This window comes from Hippocampus bargibanti, linkage group LG07, assembly GCF_051943395.1.
Source record: "Hippocampus bargibanti isolate YZ-2025 linkage group LG07, ASM5194339v1, whole genome shotgun sequence".
Taxonomy (NCBI): domain Eukaryota; kingdom Metazoa; phylum Chordata; class Actinopteri; order Syngnathiformes; family Syngnathidae; genus Hippocampus; species Hippocampus bargibanti.
The window spans coordinates 26,158,674-26,178,788 of record NC_142740.1 but is presented as its reverse complement, the minus strand read 5'-3'; the positions used below and the strand labels follow the sequence as shown (position 1 = coordinate 26,178,788).

At 42.9% G+C, this 20,115-nt stretch overlaps 2 protein-coding genes across 3 annotated transcripts in view; one reads left to right on the top strand and one right to left on the bottom strand.

Annotated features, from left to right (window-relative positions):
• Positions 1–20,115, bottom strand: part of ralgps2 (Ral GEF with PH domain and SH3 binding motif 2) — a 69,399-nt gene that overhangs the window by 12,075 nt on the left and 37,209 nt on the right. The gene's annotated exons all lie outside the window — the stretch shown is intronic.
• angptl1a (angiopoietin like 1a) lies at positions 2,405–19,542 on the top strand. The gene is made up of 6 exons (XM_089000534.1): positions 2,405–2,553; positions 10,752–11,006; positions 11,982–12,602; positions 14,775–14,968; positions 16,533–16,803; positions 17,834–19,542. Exons 2-6 carry the CDS (start codon positions 10,817–10,819, stop codon positions 18,019–18,021), a joined length of 1,464 nt encoding a protein of 487 aa, XP_088856660.1. The 5' UTR covers positions 2,405–2,553; positions 10,752–10,816; the 3' UTR covers positions 18,022–19,542.

The window sequence follows — 20,115 nt, the reverse complement described above, 5'->3', positions numbered from 1 at the left end:
CGTGGGCCGAATACAATGATATGGCTGGACTGACTTGGCCCCCGGGCCTTGACTTTGACACCTGAACCCGACCTGCCGGGACCGTGGCGAGTCTGACATTGCCATCACAACCGGGACGGTGTTCAAACATTGCTACTCGAGTTTCCCACACATCCCAAAAAAATGACAGACGGTTAGAACCGCGAGACGACAAATGAATGGCCCCAGTGTGAAGCCACAACCTCGATAATTCAAACCACTGGCATCTTTCTATTTTGAAAGTAGGTTTAGTTCTTTGGCCCATCGAGCAGATCCTGTCATTGACGGAGAAATCCAGTATTAGCCTAGCGGACACATTGTAAGGCACTGAAATTAAACGCAGATGGAAGACAACCCATCGCACGGCTGACACATTAGCGGCACCTTAAGTTCGTTTCTTTCGAACAGTCTCATGTTTGTTGGGTTCTGATAAGAGAAGCAAGAGTTGGTGCAAGATGAGGTGAAAGTGAGGTGCGAGATCCTACAGATTTAAACACGTCATGGATATAAACAGTTTTTTCCCCTTCGCTTTGAATGAAACGCACATGTAACGGAGATGAGTGCGAGTGACAAAAGATGCACAAAGTACAAATGAAGTCATGGAATAGGGACGTCTCCATCTGTGAGATGGGGAAAAAAACGTTCCTGTCTGCGGTTTTGCTGTCAGCGGATGATGGCGTTGATAAGAGGAGGGTCGGCAGGGTCAAGAATTGCTTCAAAAACGGCAACAATCAGTGAGGATCTTTGTTCCAGCGTGCTGTATTGCCAGCGGTAGTTTGTCATAACAAGCATCGACTCGTCAGAGGAGGACAAAGTGGGCAATCAGGTGGTGGAAAAGCCACGAGGCGGTCATCCTGAAGAGTTGCAATCAGTTAAATTGGGGAAAACGCATACCGATAATTACGCAAAATTCTGCCACTTCCGATCGATGGTTGGCAGCAAAGAACCGATAGTTGGATTCTTGTTATTGCGACGGACATGTCTAAAAACAAAGGATAAGCAATCAGAAACTGACAAGCGTGTGAGAATAAATTGCTATTACTGTATTTTCCATATACAAGGCGCACCGGACTATAAGGCACACCTTCAATGAATTAAAAGTTTTCCAAATGTAATATATAAATACGTATTTTCAGGTGAATAAGGTGCACCGGAGTATAAGGCGCACCCCCAATGAATGGTGTATTTTCAAACTTTTTCCATATATAAGGCACACTGGACTATAAAGCGCACCTCCAATGAATGAAAAACGTTTTCCAAAGATATGAATATATATGTTTTCCAAATATAAGGAACACCATCAGTATACGGCGCTACAGTACAGGCTGCGGTTACACACTACTTTTTCTGCAGGGAAAAATGGAGTCGGTGGCTCTTCTGCGGGGAGAAATGGAGTCGATGCGAGACCTGTTTTGGCTCAATATTACTTCACATAGAAGGAGCGCCTGCGTATAAGGCGCAGGCTCATCTTTTGAAAATATTTAAGGCTTTTGGGTGCGCCTAATACACCGGAAAATACCATAGTTAAGTCATTCACAGCCATTCACAAATTTATTCAGGGATTTAAAATACAACGCAGAGCGTCATTCCCGAATTTGTTCGTTTTTTTTTTTTTTTTTTTTGGGTGCCGATCAAGCGCTGGCCTCTGGCAATGTTTTCCTTTCCGCAAGGGGGCAGCATTTCCCTTTTTTCCATGTTAGCGCTTTATTCCAGCGTCAGCTGTTGTTATGTATGTAGTAATGCATTGTATTTTGGACATCTTCCCTCATTTCAAGCTCATATAACTCCAGACCCATATAATTTAGGAATTAACTCATTTTTTCAGATGAAAGAAAAGAGTCTCATGTTTCTTACGCTGCATTGAATGTTTATGTAGTCCCAAAACTCAATATTCTGTGGGTCCTAGAATTCGAGTGACAATGACAAAAACCCTAGCACTGGAGTGGACACATTTTTGCACACTGTCTGGCAATGAATGAGTTAATGATATTGATATTTATGTTACTATCATGATAACATATTCACCGACTGTGTCACGTCGGCAATTGCACCACCTGTTGCTTGGGAATGTGTCTGGGAGATCACATTGAGAACTTTTGGGGGGGGGGGGGGGGGGGGGGGGGGCAAGATGTGACATCAAAAGTAGGCCGGACCACCCTAAAGAGAATAGAGGAGCAAAAAGAAGGGCGGAGTGGGGGAACTTGGAACTCCTACACCCCCTCCTCTTCCTCTCCTCCTTAAATCACCCCATCCTTTGTGGAAAAACCGGAGGCATCCGTCGTTCAGGGTTCAGTCTGTGTAAGAGGTCGGCTTTTGAACCTTGGCCCCCGGCGAACATCTCCGGGAAGTAGCCCCCCACCCCCCCCATCATCCCTTAGTTTGAACAATTTTGTCAGTGGCGGGACCCTACCCCCCCAAAAAAGGACAAGGAAGACAGAGATGAATCCTGGACGCTGCTGTTGGGTGAAATCACAACACCGTGCGCACGGCAAACCCTAACTGCAGGACGCACAACTTCATTGCTCAGAAAAAAAGGTATGCGTACGTTCTCCTTGACCGGCTTGTATGCAAAACATGACTGAGTATGTGAGTGGGAGAGGGGGGGTGGGCAGGCTGTAGATATTTTGTGTCTGGAAGCTCCAGACAGAACTATTTAGCAGAACTAATCTTCTCTAGAACGCGGGAAACGCACATGATTCCGCCTATTGACGTGTGTATCGATCAACGCAGACTGCAATTGACTCAAGAAACACAAAGTGGCATTTTAAGATGTGACCGTCGGGCAGCAACAGAGAGCGAGAGTAATCACTAGAAGGAAGGAAGTCGCATTCCTGCCAAAACACTTGAGGAAGGTTGACCCCCATCAGATGAGGGAGGGGATTGAATGATCTTTTTTTTCCAGCTCCTTAAAGGCACAGAACCACTTGAGCCAGACGAAAAAAAATCAATAATATTACAACAAAATGAACAAAGGGCCAAGGCCAAGAGCGAATTATGGTGTCACTTTCATCTACTAAAAAGGATGTCTTTAATAGTTGCCAACGACAATGACAGTGAAGGGAAAGGCTCTTAAGAAGGAGAAAGATTAAGTTTTTCAAAGACCAAAGTAAATCCTCATATTTCCCTCCAATAAGCCTGGCGAGTAATAGAACACGGAGATATATTTAAAAAGAGATATATTAAAAAAAAGGAAAACAGATGCTTGACGAACATCTAGGACATTCCAGTCCTCTCACCTGAAACTGCGGGTCACTGCATGCTTTGCTACGCTAACCATAAATGACCCATGGCAAGTGCACGACCGGCTCTCAGCGTCGGTTAGCAAAATCTGTTGCCGATTGTGAGGTTGGTTGGTCAGGCAGCACCGTTTTATCTCGGGCCGCATGCAGGAATCTTTTGGATTGATCGAATTGTATTTCATTGCATTTCCATTGAAAAAGAGTCCAATCATCCATGTCGGGTAGCTTGTCGCTAGGATTAAGTCCGAGTGAAGCTAAATAGCGCACTGTTGACTTTATACCGTGCCTCTAAATCCAGATATGTATTGGTGATCAACACCATGCAACTATAGCACCTAGATCTGATAGCCACTGGTCAATGCTGACTCATTAACTCAATCACTGCCAGAAAGGTGAAAAAATGTGTCCACTACAGTGCCAGGGTTTTTGTAATTTTCACTCGAATTCCAGGACCCACAGAATATCAAGTTTTAGGACTACATACACATTCAATGCCAAAGGGAAAAAAACAGCACCCGAGGCCATGGCCAGCGCTGTATCGGCACCCAAACAAGAAAAAACTAAATCAGAAACAAATTCGGAAATGGCGCTCTACGTCACATTTTGAACTCCCGAATAAATTCATGAATGGTAGTTAATGAGTTCATGAATAGCAAGTTTTCAGATCTGAAGTCAAGAATAATGACTTATTGTGGCTTACATGGGACATTTTGAAATTTAGGTTCGGATTTTAGCGAGCACCATGGCACTTGGCGTGCTTGATTCGCTTTAGCGGACCGAATAAAATGATATGGTGCGCCGGATTTGGCCCCTGAGCTTTGACTATATAATAACCTGGAGTAACCGTCTTTGAAATCAGTGTCATCTAGAAACGCACATGAATGATATCCCAATTTGACATTAAATGTGAATTGGGCACTTGGACCTACAGTCTAATTCCCATCTTGTTCATAACTTGTCGCTGGTAATGAGAAGCCTGAACACAGTTGACAGAACAGGTCATCATGGGATTAAGACGGTGACTAAGAAAGTATCTGAGCGGTCGTCATGGAAACTTTCAACTCAACATAAGCATTACCTCTCACCCGGCGGAGGTGACTATGAGGTGAGGAGAAACAATACCAGAAGTGAATCCTGACAATTAAGGGCTTTTAATTCCCTTCCCGGTTCACCACTCAACCCTGGATCCCCGGGCAGCTCGAACCTCACCGTCCCAACGTCACTCACAATGTTACATCAAGTGACCGGGCTGGGGTGGGGGTATGGTGGGCTGGGGTGGTTGGTGCGCCACCACAACGGGCTCCTACAGAGGGAGTTTCCACTATTTAACAACTTTTGATACAATGCCCGTGTGTGTTTAAGGCAAGCACACAGGAGGTCGTGTGTGTGTGTCCTACAGTGGGAGAAGAGTGGTAGAGGGTCCTTTTTTAGACAGAATTGACAGGACTTGACTGAGAGGGGCTCCAGCTCTGAACAACTCTAACTCAAAATGATGAATGGAGGCCACTGAACTCCTTTTTTCTCCATTCAACTTTTGCCGTGATCAAGATAAGGCGGCGATTGAACAGAGAAAATCATAGGTGACAAAAAGTGATTTTACAGCGCGTTTTATAAAAAATACAGACATGTACATAGGTGTCAAATCCAGGCCATGCGGGCCAGATCGGGCCTGCCACACCATTTTATTTGGCCCGGGAAAGCAGATACTTTTATGATGCATACTAATTTTTTTAACCAAAATTTCAAACAAATAACAGAGACATTGGAAGCTTTTTCTTGTGACAGAACGTCACATGATAGTAAATTACACATAGAGTTGAATAAACCATCTTTGTTGACATCTTTTCGCTGGTTGCCGTCTGAACGGCTCTCCAAAAGAAACCGTCACAAAAATGTGGCCCGTTAGAAACGCCCCTGCTACCTCATTGTCCAGCTACGATGTCACACTTACCAACACCAACAACAGACGATTCTACGCAATTCATAATGCGTAATGATGACACAAACGTATATTTTCGAACAGGGTACAAAAGTTAATGTGTTGAAAATTGGATAAATGATTGCTAGCGTCTCGCTAGCTCGCTAAGTAGCGTGACGAATGTCAGTTTGTTTCCACCCTTGTCATTACGTGACTAAGCAAAGAGGACACCACATTTTTATTGTCCTTTTTTTCTCTTTTTGAACATTTTCATAATTTGACGATATCCTGAAGACACGATATTTTTGATCATAGTTATCGGCACAGTCACAATTAGAATATGCTCTTGCCTGCTGTTTAAAAGAACTCAGTCTTCTCCATTAAGTCGAATGGCACCAACTGAATGTCAGAATCTGCTCACAAAGAGCGATTGATTTAAGACACAGATGGGTGTTGGCGGGGGAGTTAGCTCAAGGAAGGGTGGGGCCGTACCCTAATCCGCCATAAAGACCTCTGACCTAGCCATCAAACCAACATGTTTTGGGTTTCAGTACTAGAAGAAGAAAAACAGATTGTGGTGGTGGGGGTCTACAGGGCTTCTTTCAGGGGTGCTACCAAGGTGAGATTTAGCTAAGTAGCCAACAAGCAAAACGTCTTCTCCAAAGTGAGCCACTTAATCTGGGAAAACGTCTCCATTTTAACCCAACCCCCACCTTTCACCTTTTAATCCCGAGGGACGGCTCCGACAAAACTGCTGGCTGGAGTCCCGTTTTTTTGGGGAGAAAACCCTCCATGGCTCCATTTTTTTTTTAATACGTCCCACATGTGGCGTTTAAACAGCAAGACATAAAACACCGCCGCTCATAAGGCAACACCAAAGCATTTTCCACTCTTAACACTGGTTCATTTCTTGGGAAGTATTTTTTTCATTTTAAGTGGCCTGCATTTTTTTTAGGGTCTAAAAAGGTCAGCCGGCATGCTGTGCTCACGTCTAGTGTCTGCCTTACTGACACTTTTCTCCTCCGACTCCGAACACTATCTGGAGGTTTTCCGTTGTAACATCTGTGGCAACAAATAGAGGTAGAGGGGGAGTTTGTATTATACACAAATAGCGGCTGATGACATGTCATCAAAAGCTTGGACCGAAGAAGTCCTTGTGTATGGGGATGACTTTTCGGTCTCTAAAATCACTTTTATGTAGTGGGGTTTATCAACTTTTGGGCAAGTGGGAGAGCCAAAAAATCCAGACAAGGCATTTTCCCCCTCCACAGGGAAATCCAGTATACAGGCTATAAAAAATATATACATTTTCCCCATGTTACAGCTTTGGTAAATCACTGCAAGGCTGTGACGATTGGTGCATGGCACAATCACAAACCATGATGGGTGGAAAATGCATAATGGCTTGAAAAAAAAGACCTCTCTAGTCCATAAAACATAATGAGTGAGTTGAAAGTCTTGCATCACCAGTGATGAACTCCCAAGGTTCCCAATTTTCCAAATTGAAATGGCTTTGTCATTGAATCTAGGCCGAGCGTATGACATGTTTTATCAACATTCATAAATACAAGGCACGATGGCCAAATATTGTAAGGCAAATCTGCCATTTTAGCTTCGAGCAGTCATTGGGAGTGTGAATTCCAGGACTGGTAACGACCAACCCGGCCGGGTATTTGCCCAAATTTGACCCATAAAAATATCAAGAGATCGGCAATAAATTTGGATAGTATAAATCACAACTGTCCACAGGCTTGCATATTATTTCTGCAACCACTCAAATAAATTGGTTATAATGCAAACCAAAAGAAACAAGTTATGTCTTGCAGTAATGTAAGCAATTTTTTCTTCCTCCCAGCCCAAACATACATAGACAATTATTTCCGAAGCTGCAACCTAAATACATTCCCTTCAGCTGTGAGGCAAACAGCAACACAAGGAAGTGTTAATATTTTGTCCACATATGCGTACTGTACACGTGGGCTAGTAAACCATCTTCAGGTAGTCCAATAAGATGCTCCCTAACTCTTTAATTATTAAAGGGCAACCGACGTCACTTTTTTGTTTTTTAACTGACACCAGAAAAACGTTTTATAGCATCTAAAATACCCAAAACACGCAGTATATTTTTAGTCAAATTAAAAACACCAATAAAAATGATTTAAAGTATCCAAAATCTGCAAAAAATTGAGCTGCGAATTGGGCATTTTCAGAAAGTCCCGCCCCCAGTTCGTGACGTCACGCCAAGACGTCTTGCATTGCTGGAGAATGAAAATAATGGCTTCAGATTCGGATAATATGCTTTCTTGTTACACATCCAGTTATGAATATGATTCAAATAGTTCTGAAGAGGAAAGCATACATGTTTGCCATCGATTAAAAAAGTCCTTCCGTGTCATTTTGAGGCATCTGGACTGCAATGTAACGTCCCACAAAAGAGGCAGAAAAATGGCGACCAGCTCCTGTAAGGAATGAATCAGCCCGTTTCCACAGGCTGATACATTCCTTGCATGGAGCTTGGACTCCCTCTGCTGGCGGCTTTTGGATGTAACACAAGGTTTCAAAAAAACAGTACAGCAAAATGACGTGATGGAAAGACGCTACATGCGTCTTTTTTACAGTCAGGAGGTGGTCCTTTTCTGACGTCACGTGAGGACTCGTCACCAACTCAAAAACAAGACTTCCTGAATGTTCAACGCGAGTCTTAAAACGTAAATTATAGCTATATGCGGTGGAATCTTATTAAAATACGCCCAGTAGAAGTCATTTGAAGCCATTTTACAAATTATGGACACAACTTGTCCGGAGACGTCGGTTGTCCTTTAAAGGACCGATGCTCGGGGGCAGACTCAGCTCCTGTATATGCAGTTTGAGTTTCATTGTGAACAAGGATGAAAATCATTTAAATGGGACCATAAATCTTTGCAATCTTCACGGAGGGCTCTTTGTGCAGCGCACACCTCTGCCAAGGAAAATAATGTCATTTTTTATTCTGTCAAATATATTAAATGAGTTTCCCCCTTGGTTTTTCCGCAGGCTTGTTTTTCTTAATGTTTGACAAAGGTCTTTGACAACAGATCTGAAGCTACAGATATACGGTACATTTAAAACGTAATTTATGGATTGCATATTCGTGCTGTTGTCACATCTCGGCTCGATTACTATAATGCGCTTTACTTTGGAGTCAGCCAATCCTCCATGAAGCGTCTCCAGCTGGTCCAGAATGATGCTGCTTGCCTCTTGACTGGTACCCGTAAGAGGGAGCATATAACTCATATTTTGCTATCCCATCATTGGCTCCCTAAACATTTTAGAGTTATTTTCAAAATCTTATGGTTTGTTTTCAAATCTTTAAATGATCTCACTCCTCCTTATCTCTCTGAGATCATCGACCACTACACACCATCAAGGTGCCCCAGGTCTGCTGACCAGCATGATTAGATGTGCCGAAAACTAAACGGAGGCACAGAGGGGATTCAAGACTTTTGATTTGCTGGTCCCACTCTCTGGAATGACCTGCCACTGAACATTGAGCCACCTCAATGCCCATCTTTAAAACCCGCCTCAAAACTCACTTGTACACTTTGGCATTCAGCATGATTCTGACTTGATCTTAGTTTTACTCCGTGGTGCTTTCTACCATCTTTGTGACTGCTTTATTTCCTGTATACAATAGTTGTCCATGTTAAGCGCTTTGTAACAGATTCAGCTGTTGTTAAAGCGCAAAATAAATCAATATTTATTGCATTGGGTAATCATAGAGTCATGCTAGAATGTGGATTGTTTTGAAGGCAATCATTACATTCTCTGGACAGACCAAAACTTAACGCAACCGTTTTTATATATGCAATTTTGTTCTTTTATTTTTGTCAAATGACATGGGCTGCCTGATTAAATGACTGCCTGATTAAAAAATGTAAAAGTAGATAAATATATATATATAGCTAGCCCACCCGTGTTAAACTGAAAATGCCTGAAAAAAATCAGCATAGGACCAAAGAACCTGTGACTCAAAGCACAAAGCAAGTAGCAGACATACAAACTCCAGTTGTGCCTTTCATGGCAACGCCAAAAACAGCAAGGTAGCTGAATTAAAGCTTGGCGCTGAATTTGCGGGGCTGAGAAGAGTGTTAATAACCATTCGGTCGATGATCTGGCGGTGGACTTCAAAGGACTTATGTATCCCCGTTGCCAAAATCTACTGTAAGGCGGCTTATTTTATTGCAAATTGATTGATGCTACATTCACAACTATGTTGTCGAGAGTGACGAACAAGGCGGGAGATGGAATTAATTGCTATTCAGTGAGCCAAATCGGTTTCAGTTGAAGTGATTTAGCAAGAATTACAAAGAGGAAGAGTGGGAAGAGGGCAGACAATGAATACACTAAGGAGAATATACAGGACCATTTTTCAAATCAAGTAATCCAGGTACTTTGGCTCCTTCAACGGTCTGTACGCATTGTGACTTTTGTACTGTGTGAGCACCATCGGGATAAACTAACGCTCAATCTCCCAAACGGTCATTCTCACAAATTCTAGTTACGTCAAAGCTCTAGAACAGTGGTCTTAAACTGGGTTCAATCAGACCCATAGGGATTCAGTGAGTCGGTCTGAGGGTTTCGGTGGATCTCCGCCGCAGAGGTCCACCCCTCAGTCTAGTCTGCAGTTAGTGGGCACAGTCATTGAAAGAAGGATTCGGTGAATGAGCATATGAATCTGGTGGGGTTCGGTGCCTCCAACCAGATTAAAGTCTCGAAACTAAACTCAGAAACAAAGTGATTTAGATACTCGCATTCATGCAAACAGTCGCTGCAGCTCCAAGATACGTGGGTGCTGGTGGTGAAGAGGAGCGGGGAGTTCGGGGGGCTGTCAGAATACCCCAAGAACCACATTGGCGTCATAAAGGGAGACACAGAAGGGAGCGGATTTCGTGGTCTTTGCCATGAGTCAGGACTGACTGTCATGAGCGATGCCGCCGCATTAGAAGAAGGCTGAACTAAGTGGGGGTGACGTCATAGCTCCTGTGCTAGTCGGTTAATGGAAAACAGGAATAGAATTAACAGTAAATGAGGATTGCAAGGCTAATTGATGACTTAGCGGAGAGACTTAAGGTCTACTGAATCAACCGACAAGTGGATTTATTTACATGGTGGGGTTTGAACGTAAATCCAGCCGTGGGTTATGACATGATGCGTGACTGTCACCCCACTACACCCCTTGTATTTTTTAGGCATGAAACATAGGACGCCACATTCAGCTGTAGCTTATCCCAGTTAGCTTTTGTGATGTGTCTTGAGAGTTTTGAAAGGCGCTTATGAATCTACGATCATTATGTTTTATGAGAATAAAAATGACAATTCACATAGATGTGATATCATAATCATAACGGAGTTGTTGGTTAGCCAAAAGCTAACATAGGGAGGAATAATTTCATGAAACATTTGTTGTAGTGATCACAAGTCCGAATACATGGAGTTGCTGTGTGAGCATTTCCTTGCAAATTATTTTTCTGACCCCAAAGTTCCAACTCACGCTTGGAGAAATTCTAGACTTTTAAAGGTCTTTTGTCTTCATGCAGGTGGGCCCGTGGGGCCTTGGAGGAAGGGGAGCACAAGTCGCTGTCCATCAATCCACCAAAACGCAATGCGGGGCCTGATGTGGAGCCTAAGCGCTCTACTTTGGCTCTCCCTATGGGAGGGAAGTTCTTGCAGGAACTCCAGTGAAACCCAGAGGACCAAAGAGGCGTCACTTCACAGGAGTAAAAGAGCTCTCGTAGATGCCGATGGCAAAAAGTGCTCCTACACCTTCCTAGTGCCTGAGCAGAGGATTACAGGTTTGAACCCTTATTACTTTTGTTTGTTCCTCAAAAATGCTTGTGAATATTTTCCATTAATCAAGATTGTTTCGTTATAAGGGCATTGAACTCTTGTAGTCTTAGACCAGGGGTGTCAAACTCATTGCTGTGGGCCACATTGTAGTTATGGTTTCCTCTCAAGGGTTGTTATGAATTTGGGAAAACCAGGGGGATGTTTAATCACCACATGTTACATACAGAACGCACAACAAATCAACTCATTCGCTGCTATTCCCAAATTTATTCGGGAATTGAACATTATCACATAAAGTGCCATTCCTGAATTGGTTCGGGTTTTGGTTTTTCTTGCAGGGGTGTGGATAAAGCGCTGGTCAGACCTCTGGCAATGTTTTTCCCTTTCACGAGAGGGCATTTGCCTTTTGTCCATGGTAGTGCTTTGTTCCAGCTTCAGCTGTTGTTAAAGCGCTATATAAATCAATATGTGTGCGTATTGTATTTTGGACAGCCGGCCCCATTTCAACCTTGGATAAGTGCAGACCCATAAAACTTAAGAATTAACTCTTTTTTTCTGATGAAAGAAGACAGTCTAAGGTTTCTAACGTTTTATTGAATGTTTATGTAGTCCTTAAATTCAATATTCTGTGGGTCCTGTTATCTGAGTCGAAATGACAAAAACCCGGGCATTGGAGTGGCGGTGATTGAGTTAAGGAATAACTAGTTATTAAATTAAGTAAAAAATAATGACTAATTGAGGTTTACATGGGATAATTTGAAATTTTGGTTCAGAGCTTAGCATGCATCCTGGAATTTCCCATGCTTGATTTGCGTTCACGGGCCAAATAAAATGATATGGTTGGCCAGATTTGGCCCAGGGGCCTTGACTTTGACACCGGTGTCTTATAAAATGTTTCACATCTCATGATCGCTTAAGCCTTAAGGTGCCATCTGAGCTACGTCAACGTCTCACTGCCCACATCCGTCATGTGTTATCAGGTCCAATCTGTGCCAGCTCCACAGGCCCCGAGCCAAACAAGGACGCAGTGACCCGCATGGATCTCGCAGACGTGCGGGAGGTGCTGAGCAAACAGCGGCGTGAGATTGACACACTGCAGCTGGTGGTGGACGTGGACGGTAACCTGGTGAACGAGATGAAGCTGCTGAGGAAAGAGAGCCGGAATATGAACTCCAGGGTGACCCAGCTTTACATGCAGCTGCTGCATGAGATCATCAGGAAGCGGGACAACTCCCTGGAACTGGCCCAGCTGGAGAACCGCGTCCTCAACGTGACCTCTGAGATGATACGACTCAACTCCAGGTACAGGGAGCTGGAAGCCCGCTTCGCCACCATGGCCGGGGTGGTCAACAACCAGTCCGTTCTCATCTCAGCCTTGGAAGAACAATGCCTGAGGCCCACGGGCCGCGGCGATCTTCCCGCCATGCCACCGCTGGTTCAGGTGGTGCCGCAGACCATACCGGTAAATAACCGCTTCACCAACGAAATACAGCGGGACCACAACAACAGGGGGTTTTCCCGAGGATCGCGTACAAACTCGCCCACTCCGAGCCCCTTTGGAATTGACCCTCCGCCGCCGCAGGGAACGCTCACTTCTGACGGTGGGTTATGCTTTTGGGGTGGAAATGGCATTCAATACATTCCGATATCAACTGAACATATCGGTTATGCCTCTCCCTTGTTTGCGTTTAGCAACTTTTGACATACTACCATCTAGAATATTCTTCAATTGTGCAGACAAATACATATTTGATGCATTCTTGGCATGTAAGTGAGACAGCGAAATTATCCGGTATGCTATTGGCCGCTTCTCAGAGAGCATATGTACCCCATTACCACAGATAACCCCATTACCGCAGATTTTGGTTCAACAACGAGAAGGAACTAAACATAGCCCCAGTGGTCCTTAATCTTGTTGGAGGCACCGATTCCCACCAGTTTCATATGCTCATTCATAGAACCATTCTTTCAAGGACTGTGCCCACGAACTGTAGACTGAAGGGTGAACCTCTGTGGCGGAGGATCCACCGAACCCCTGAGACCGACTCACCGAACCCCTAGGGTTGAGGATTGACGCGTAATCCAAAACAAGGCAAAATGCGTCACTGTCTGTCAAACAAAATGCAAAACCAAAAAGTGGAAAAAGAGTACAGATGGCACGAAATGAAAACAACCAACCGGGCCACTGGATGCCAACTTCTTCTTCTTCTTCCTCTTTTCCTTTCGGCTTTTCCCTTTAGGGGTCGCCACAGCGAATCAATGTCCTCCATCTAACCCGGTTTTGTGCATCCTCTTCTCTCACACCAGCTGCCTTCATGTCCTCTTTGACAACATCCATACACCTCCCCTTCAGTCTTTCTCTCGGTCTCTTGCCTGGCAGTTCAAGGCTCAGCATCCTTCTCCCGATATAGTCACTCTCTCCCCACTGGACATGTCCAAACCATCTCAGTCTAGCTTCTCTGACTTTCTCTCCAAAGCCTCTAATATGAGTTGTCCCTATAATGTCCTTGTTCCTGATCCTATCCAACCTGGTCACACCCAAAGAAAACCTCAACATCTTCAGCTCTGCTACGTCTACCTCTGCTTCCTGTCTTTTCTTCAGTGGCACTGTCTCCAGTCCAAACATCATGGTTGGTCTCACCACCGTTTTATACACTTTTCCTTTCATCCTGGCTAAAACCCTTCTATCACACATCACACCTGACATTTTCTCCAGCCTGGACACGCTTCTTCACCTCTTTTCCATACTCTCCGTTGCTCTGGACAGTTGACCCCAAGTACTTAAAATCCTCCACCTTCTTTGTCTCTTCTCCCTGTAGCATCACTCTTGCACTTGGATCCCTCTCATTCACACACATATAATCCGTCTTGCTGTGACTGATCTTCATTCTTCACCTTTTGAAGGCATATCTCCACATCTCTAGTTTCTCCGCCAACTGTTCCCTGTTCTCGCTACAGATCACAATGTCATCTGCAAACATCATGGTCCAAGGAGATTCTTGTCTAACATCGTCTGTCAGCCTGTCCATCACCATAGCAAATAAGAAGGGGCTCAGAGCTGACCCCTGGTGGAGTCCCACCTCCACCTTGAATTCCTCCGTCACACCGACAGCACACCTCACAACTGTTTTACAGTCATGATACATGCATCTTGCACCGCTCTGACATACTGTTCTGTTTTCCACTGGATGCCAACTGTAACCGTGTATTTGGCAAACATTACTGTTGTAGTACTTTTTGATGGTATTATTTTACATCTTAACGTGGTACAATATTATAGTATATATTTATTTTTGTATCCATATATTTGTATTTTGATTCGCTTTTTTTGCATTTATTCTCAATTTGAGATTGTGTATTCTGTTTATTTAGGTGTACTTAATTTTTAGATGTGCCCATTTTATTAATTTTTACATTTGTACATTATTTTGTGTTGTTATCATATGTTAGTTTATCTTAGATTTGGTATTTCAATTTGTTAACATCTCATTTTATTTAGTGTATTTTTCTGTATAATTCTTTTGAAAATTAGTACGTAATTTTGAATTCAAATATTCATTTTATGTTGATATTCATTTTTATGGATTTGATCAAAATTAGTACATCATTTTAAATTCAAATATTCATTTTATGTTGACATTTATTTTGGATGGATTTGATCAAAATTAGTACATTTTTTATTTGTATTACTTTTTTTCGGTGGGAGGAGAGAGCAAATAACTGTGGTTTTAAATTTTATTCCCCCCCCTAAAAACGTTTTTTTTTAACTTCAGGTCCATTCAAGGACTGTTTCCAGGTGCGGAAAGCCGGCCATACCACCAGCGGGATGTACCTGCTCAAGACTAATGGCAGCGAGCGTCTGATCCAAGTTTGGTGCGAGCACGGCCTCGACAACGGCGGCTGGACCGTGTTGCAGAGGAGGCGGGATGGCTCAGTTAATTTCTTTCGCAACTGGGAGAACTACAAGGTATGCTCCAGGGAATGGAGTCACTGACAGATGTGCAAGTGTGAGATTTGAACCTTCAGATTTCAAAACACTCTCGAGTGAGAGTCGCTAAACTTTTAAGCCTGAAGCCTCCCCAGCACTTTATTTGATATTCTAAAACAATGGTGTCATACTCATGTTTTGCCGCAGGCTTTTTTTTTTTGCCACGGTTTTTTCATGCTAGGGTGCTGATAAAGCGCTGGCCATGGCCTCTGGCAATATTTTTTTGTTTTCCACAAGGGGCAGCATTTTTCAGCAGTTGTCAAAACGCCATATGAAACAATATGTATGTGTTGCATTGTATTTTGGACAGCCACCCTCATTTCAAGCTCATATAACTCCAGACCCATATAACTTGGGAATTAACTCTTTTTTCTGATGAAAGAAGAGAGTCTAAGGTGTCTAACGCTGTATTGGATGTTGATGTAGTCCTCAAATTCAATATTCTGTGGTCCCGGAATTCAAGTGACAATGACAAAAACCTCTGGCACTGGAGTGGACACATTTTTGCACGTCTGGCAGTGAATGAGTTAATGAATAACTAGTTTTAAAATCAGAAGTAAAAAATAATAACTCTTATTGTGGTTTACATGAGAAAATTAAAAATTTACCTCGGACTTTAGCAAGCATTATGAAAGGGTGATTCGCTTTCGCCGGCCGAATAAAATGATGTGGTGGGCCAGATTTGGCCCCCAACCCTTAACTTTGACGCCTGTGTTCTAAAACATAATTATGTTCTAAGCCTTACTATATACAGAATGGGTGTTCGTTTAGAGTTGTGACTGGCTGGGGTGCACTCCACCGTTTGCCCATATTCAGCCGGCGGTTCACCTGCGACCCCAATGAGGATGAACTCTTTGGAAAATGGTTGGGAAGGGGAGCGGGGTTCGTTTTGGGGCCACTAATGATGACGTGTAAACAGCTTATCTGGATATTTTCAAACAGTTCAGTCGCGGCCAGGGACCATTTCATAAATATACATCCAGTAATTAGCAATGTGACGGTAGACTGAGTCCCCAAAATGGAAATGCAGTGTATTTATTTTTCTTCCGAGTGCTCGCTTCACTACTTCAGCTTCCAGGAAAGATCTTTTCAGGGAATTTTGGAATCTGTCACATCAAACAAGTTACATTTCGAAATCAACACTGTTATCTGGCAGTGTAGCAACAAAGGACTCTACGCAGCTGTGAATTTAAGATGAGCAATTGTCAAATCCCGACAGACAAACTGCAGCGTTATGACATGCATATCGCCGTATGTCAAATTATCAACTATGACAAAACGATGGGGGCTGTCGAGAATTGTTGACTCATTTTCCCCTTCATTTGAAGAAAAAGGAAATGACAATGACATTACTCAAGACAGGTACTGTTTTTAGTCCCTCCTGCTAGCAAGTCGCCAGCTTTTTTGAAAAACGGGTGCCAGAAGAATCAGAAAAATCTAAAAGTTGCGTTTTTGTGAAGAAAAAAAAACGCCTTGAACAATAAACGTGTAAATAATTCATCACCCTGCTCTACTACAAATGGAAAAACCCTTCTATGTGCAGAGAGGCTTTGGCAACATTGACGGCGAACACTGGCTCGGCCTGGAGAACATTTACAACCTGGGCAAGCAGGCTGACTACAAACTGATGGTGGAGCTGGAGGACTGGAACGGCAAGAAGGTGTACGCAGAGTACAGCAGCTTCAGCCTGGAATCCGAGAGCGAGGGCTACCGCCTGAGGTTGGGTGCCTACCAGGGCAACGCCGGTGATTCCCTTACCAGCCACAATGGCAAACAATTCACCACGTTGGACCGAGATAAGGATGCTTTCTCAGGTACGTGACTGATATGGAAAATGTATTGGCGCTAGTAGAAGTGCAGATAGACAGACTCATGTATGCACAAAATTACAAACGCAGTCATATACAGTGGAGCAGGCTGAAATCTGAAAAGCCATTTTGCCCAGTGTCGCAAATTCTTGTCGCCGATGGTAAATAAATAAACAAACAAATAAACAAATTAACTCATTCACTGCCAGACGTGAAAAAATGTGTCCACTCCAGTGCCAGAATTTTGTCATTGTCACTCGAATTTCAGGACCCAAAGAATATTGAGTTTAAAGACTACATAAACATACAATGCAGCATAAGTAACCTTATATTCTCTTCTTTCATTAGAAAGAGAGAGTTAATTCCTAAATTATATGGGTTTGGAGTTATAGGAGCTTGAAATGAGGGCAGCTGTCCAAAATAGAATGCAATACATGCATATTGGTTTATACAGCGCTTTAACAACAGCTGAACTGGGACAAAGCGCAAACATGGAAAAAAGGGAAATGCTGCCCCCTTGAGGAAAGGAAAAACATTGCCAGATGCCATGGCCAGCGCTTGATCGCACCCATAATTAAAAAAAACGGAATTCGGGAATGGCACTCTACATCATATTTTCAATTCCCTATGTTTATTATATTTGGAAGACTTGTATATACAGTAAAGTCTCGTTATATCGATATTGGTTATATCGATAGTACTGCTTATTACGATACTATTTCTATGAACGCAAGGAGAAAATTTACATGCCGCAGGATCAGATATATCGATAGTCCGGTTATATCGATATTTTTTCCGACTCCTGAGAATATCGATATAACGAGACTTTACTGTATTTAGATATTATATTTGGAAAACTTTCATTGAAGGTGTGCACCTTATATATAGAAAAAGTTTGAAAATACACCGGAGTGGGGGTGCGTCTTATACTCCGGAAAATATGCAAGCTATACTATCAATCGTGAAGTATTTGTACTTCTTTACTGATGATTGTACTACTCACTGATCTATCAATCCCGTTGTGTTTGTTCTCAAGGCAACTGCGCCCACTTCCACAAGGGCGGCTGGTGGTACAACGCATGTGGCCAGACGAACCTGAACGGCGTGTGGTACAGCGGCGGAGTTTACCGCAGCAAATTTCAAGACGGGATCTTCTGGGCTGAATACGGAGGGGGTTTCTACTCACTGAAGTCCGTGTGCCTGATGATTCGACCCATTGACTAGATTCTGGTCATGATTGCTCCTGTTCTATTTTACAAAAAAAAATTACAAATGCATCCCTGATACACACTGTACAAGGATGACTTTTCAGAAGAAGAGGAGGAGGAATAAACGACGGCATATGTTTTTGCAAGGACTGATGGACTCCAAGCAGCTTTAATGTCGAAATGAATCAAAACCGTCCTTAAGATCAAGTCAGGAAAAAAAAAATCTGAATTGTTTTCAGTTGAGTCATGCAGCATGAATCCAGCCTATGGCTCCCAGGAGAATTAATATTACTCCCATGTGACACAGTTCGACTTGTTAGGAAAGAGAGAATGGTATTTTTGTTTGTACTTAAAAAGATCGTTCTCAAGAGCAGTTTACGGTCAACATTGGAAGTATTTTTATTCATATGGAAGGCTCCATTATAAATGTGAGTACTTTCAGGGATCCCGGCTCTGAAATGCGCAGGCGTTTAAATACCTGTGGCCTTGTGAGAGTTTAACTTAACTCATTCGCTGCCATTCCCAAATTTATTCGGGAATTGAAAAGTGTGCCGATAAAGCGCCAGTCAGACCTCTGCCAATGTTTATTCCCTTCCACGAGGGGGCAGCATTTTCCTTTTGTCCATATTAGCGCTTTGTTACAGCTTCAGCTGTTGTTAAAGTGCTATATAAATCAATATGTGTTGTATTGTATTTTGTACAGCCACCCTCATTTCAAGCTCAGATAACTTCAGACCCATATGACTTAGGAATTAACTATTTTTTCCTGATGAAAGAAGAGAGTCTAAGGTTTCTTATGCCGAATTGAATGTGTATGTCGACCTAAAACTCAATATTCTGTGGGTCCTGGAATTCAAGTGACAATGACAAAAACTCTGGCAGTGGAGTGGACACCTTTTTGCACATGTCTGGCATAATGAGTTAAATGTGATTCTACTCAGGCCCAAAAAGTTCACAAAGCCACTTTTGCGACTTGCTGTTTTTTTTTTTTTACATATATTCGTGGGTATTTATGAAAAGCGCAGTCTTCTCGATTGATATTCTGCCCAGCAATGTCACATGTACATCGATTTTAAAGCTGGCTGTGATTAATAGGGTTGCAGCAGTACGTCGCTGTCACAACATTTTCATTGTACAGTAAAGTCTCGTTATATCGATATCGGATATATCGATAGTCCCGGTTATATCGATACTATTTCTATGCACGCATGGAGAAAATTACATGCAAACAGGGTCGGATATATCGATAGTCCCGGTTTTATCGATATTTTTTCGGACTCCCTTGAATATCGATATAACGAGACTTTACTGTATGTAAAGCAAACGTGTATCCTCTCACACCATTTTCATTCATTTTAAATTCATAGCAACAGAAAATATTTATGTACGCTTCCTCAAAAAGTCTTATTGTTAAAACCACCGTAATGTCACTTCAGAAATGCAAAATTAAGACGCGTCGAAGTGAAAGGAAGGAGGAATACTTGTATGGAGGAAAGGAAGACTGTGACACACCGCTCGATCATTCAATCTGTCCAATTAAAAGTCTTGTATAAAAGCATTGTGTCCTTTATTGAGTAACGTGTGAGGAAAACGGCGGGAGGAGAGTGTGCAAGGTATGCTGACTTGTTTGCTGCAGGTATAAAAATGAACCTATCAGCTATGTGAATGAGGTTGAAGAAATTCTGGTAGTTGAATTGACTGCTAACGTTAGCGCAAGCCACTTTAACAGTCAGAGACAATTACTAAGGACAGGGCGGGAGAAAAGAATGTGATACGAAGGCAAAAATTGCCGAGGTCAACTGTGTAACCAAAATGGCCCTTTGACAGTGGCGCTAAATGAAAACAGCAACAATTGACCAACGGTCACTCTTGTAAATTTACTTTCAGCACGCGAGACATTTCTAAGACCAACATAACTTGTGCTACGGCAGACAAGGAGGGACAAAAGAGAAAATCAGAGAAGGGTTTTCAAGAAGGCTATGTTCCATCATGGTGGAACTACCTGTCTGTAATCTCGATATCCACATGAGATTGTCTCGCGTGAACAAGGAGGAGTTCATCAGTCGTGCTGTGAAAAAACACAGACAGTAGTCCTCTCGAGGACTTTGCA

Excerpts from the sequence above, each read along its gene's own strand:
- angptl1a (XM_089000534.1), top strand. The coding sequence starts at position 10,817 with ATGCGGGGCCTGATGTGGAGCCTAAGCGCTCTACTTTGGCTCTCCCTA. Across the intron at positions 11,007-11,981 it reads GCCTGAGCAGAGGATTACAG|GTCCAATCTGTGCCAGCTCC; the intron begins GTTTGAACCCTT and ends ATGTGTTATCAG. Across the intron at positions 14,969-16,532 it reads GCAACTGGGAGAACTACAAG|AGAGGCTTTGGCAACATTGA; the intron begins GTATGCTCCAGG and ends TTCTATGTGCAG.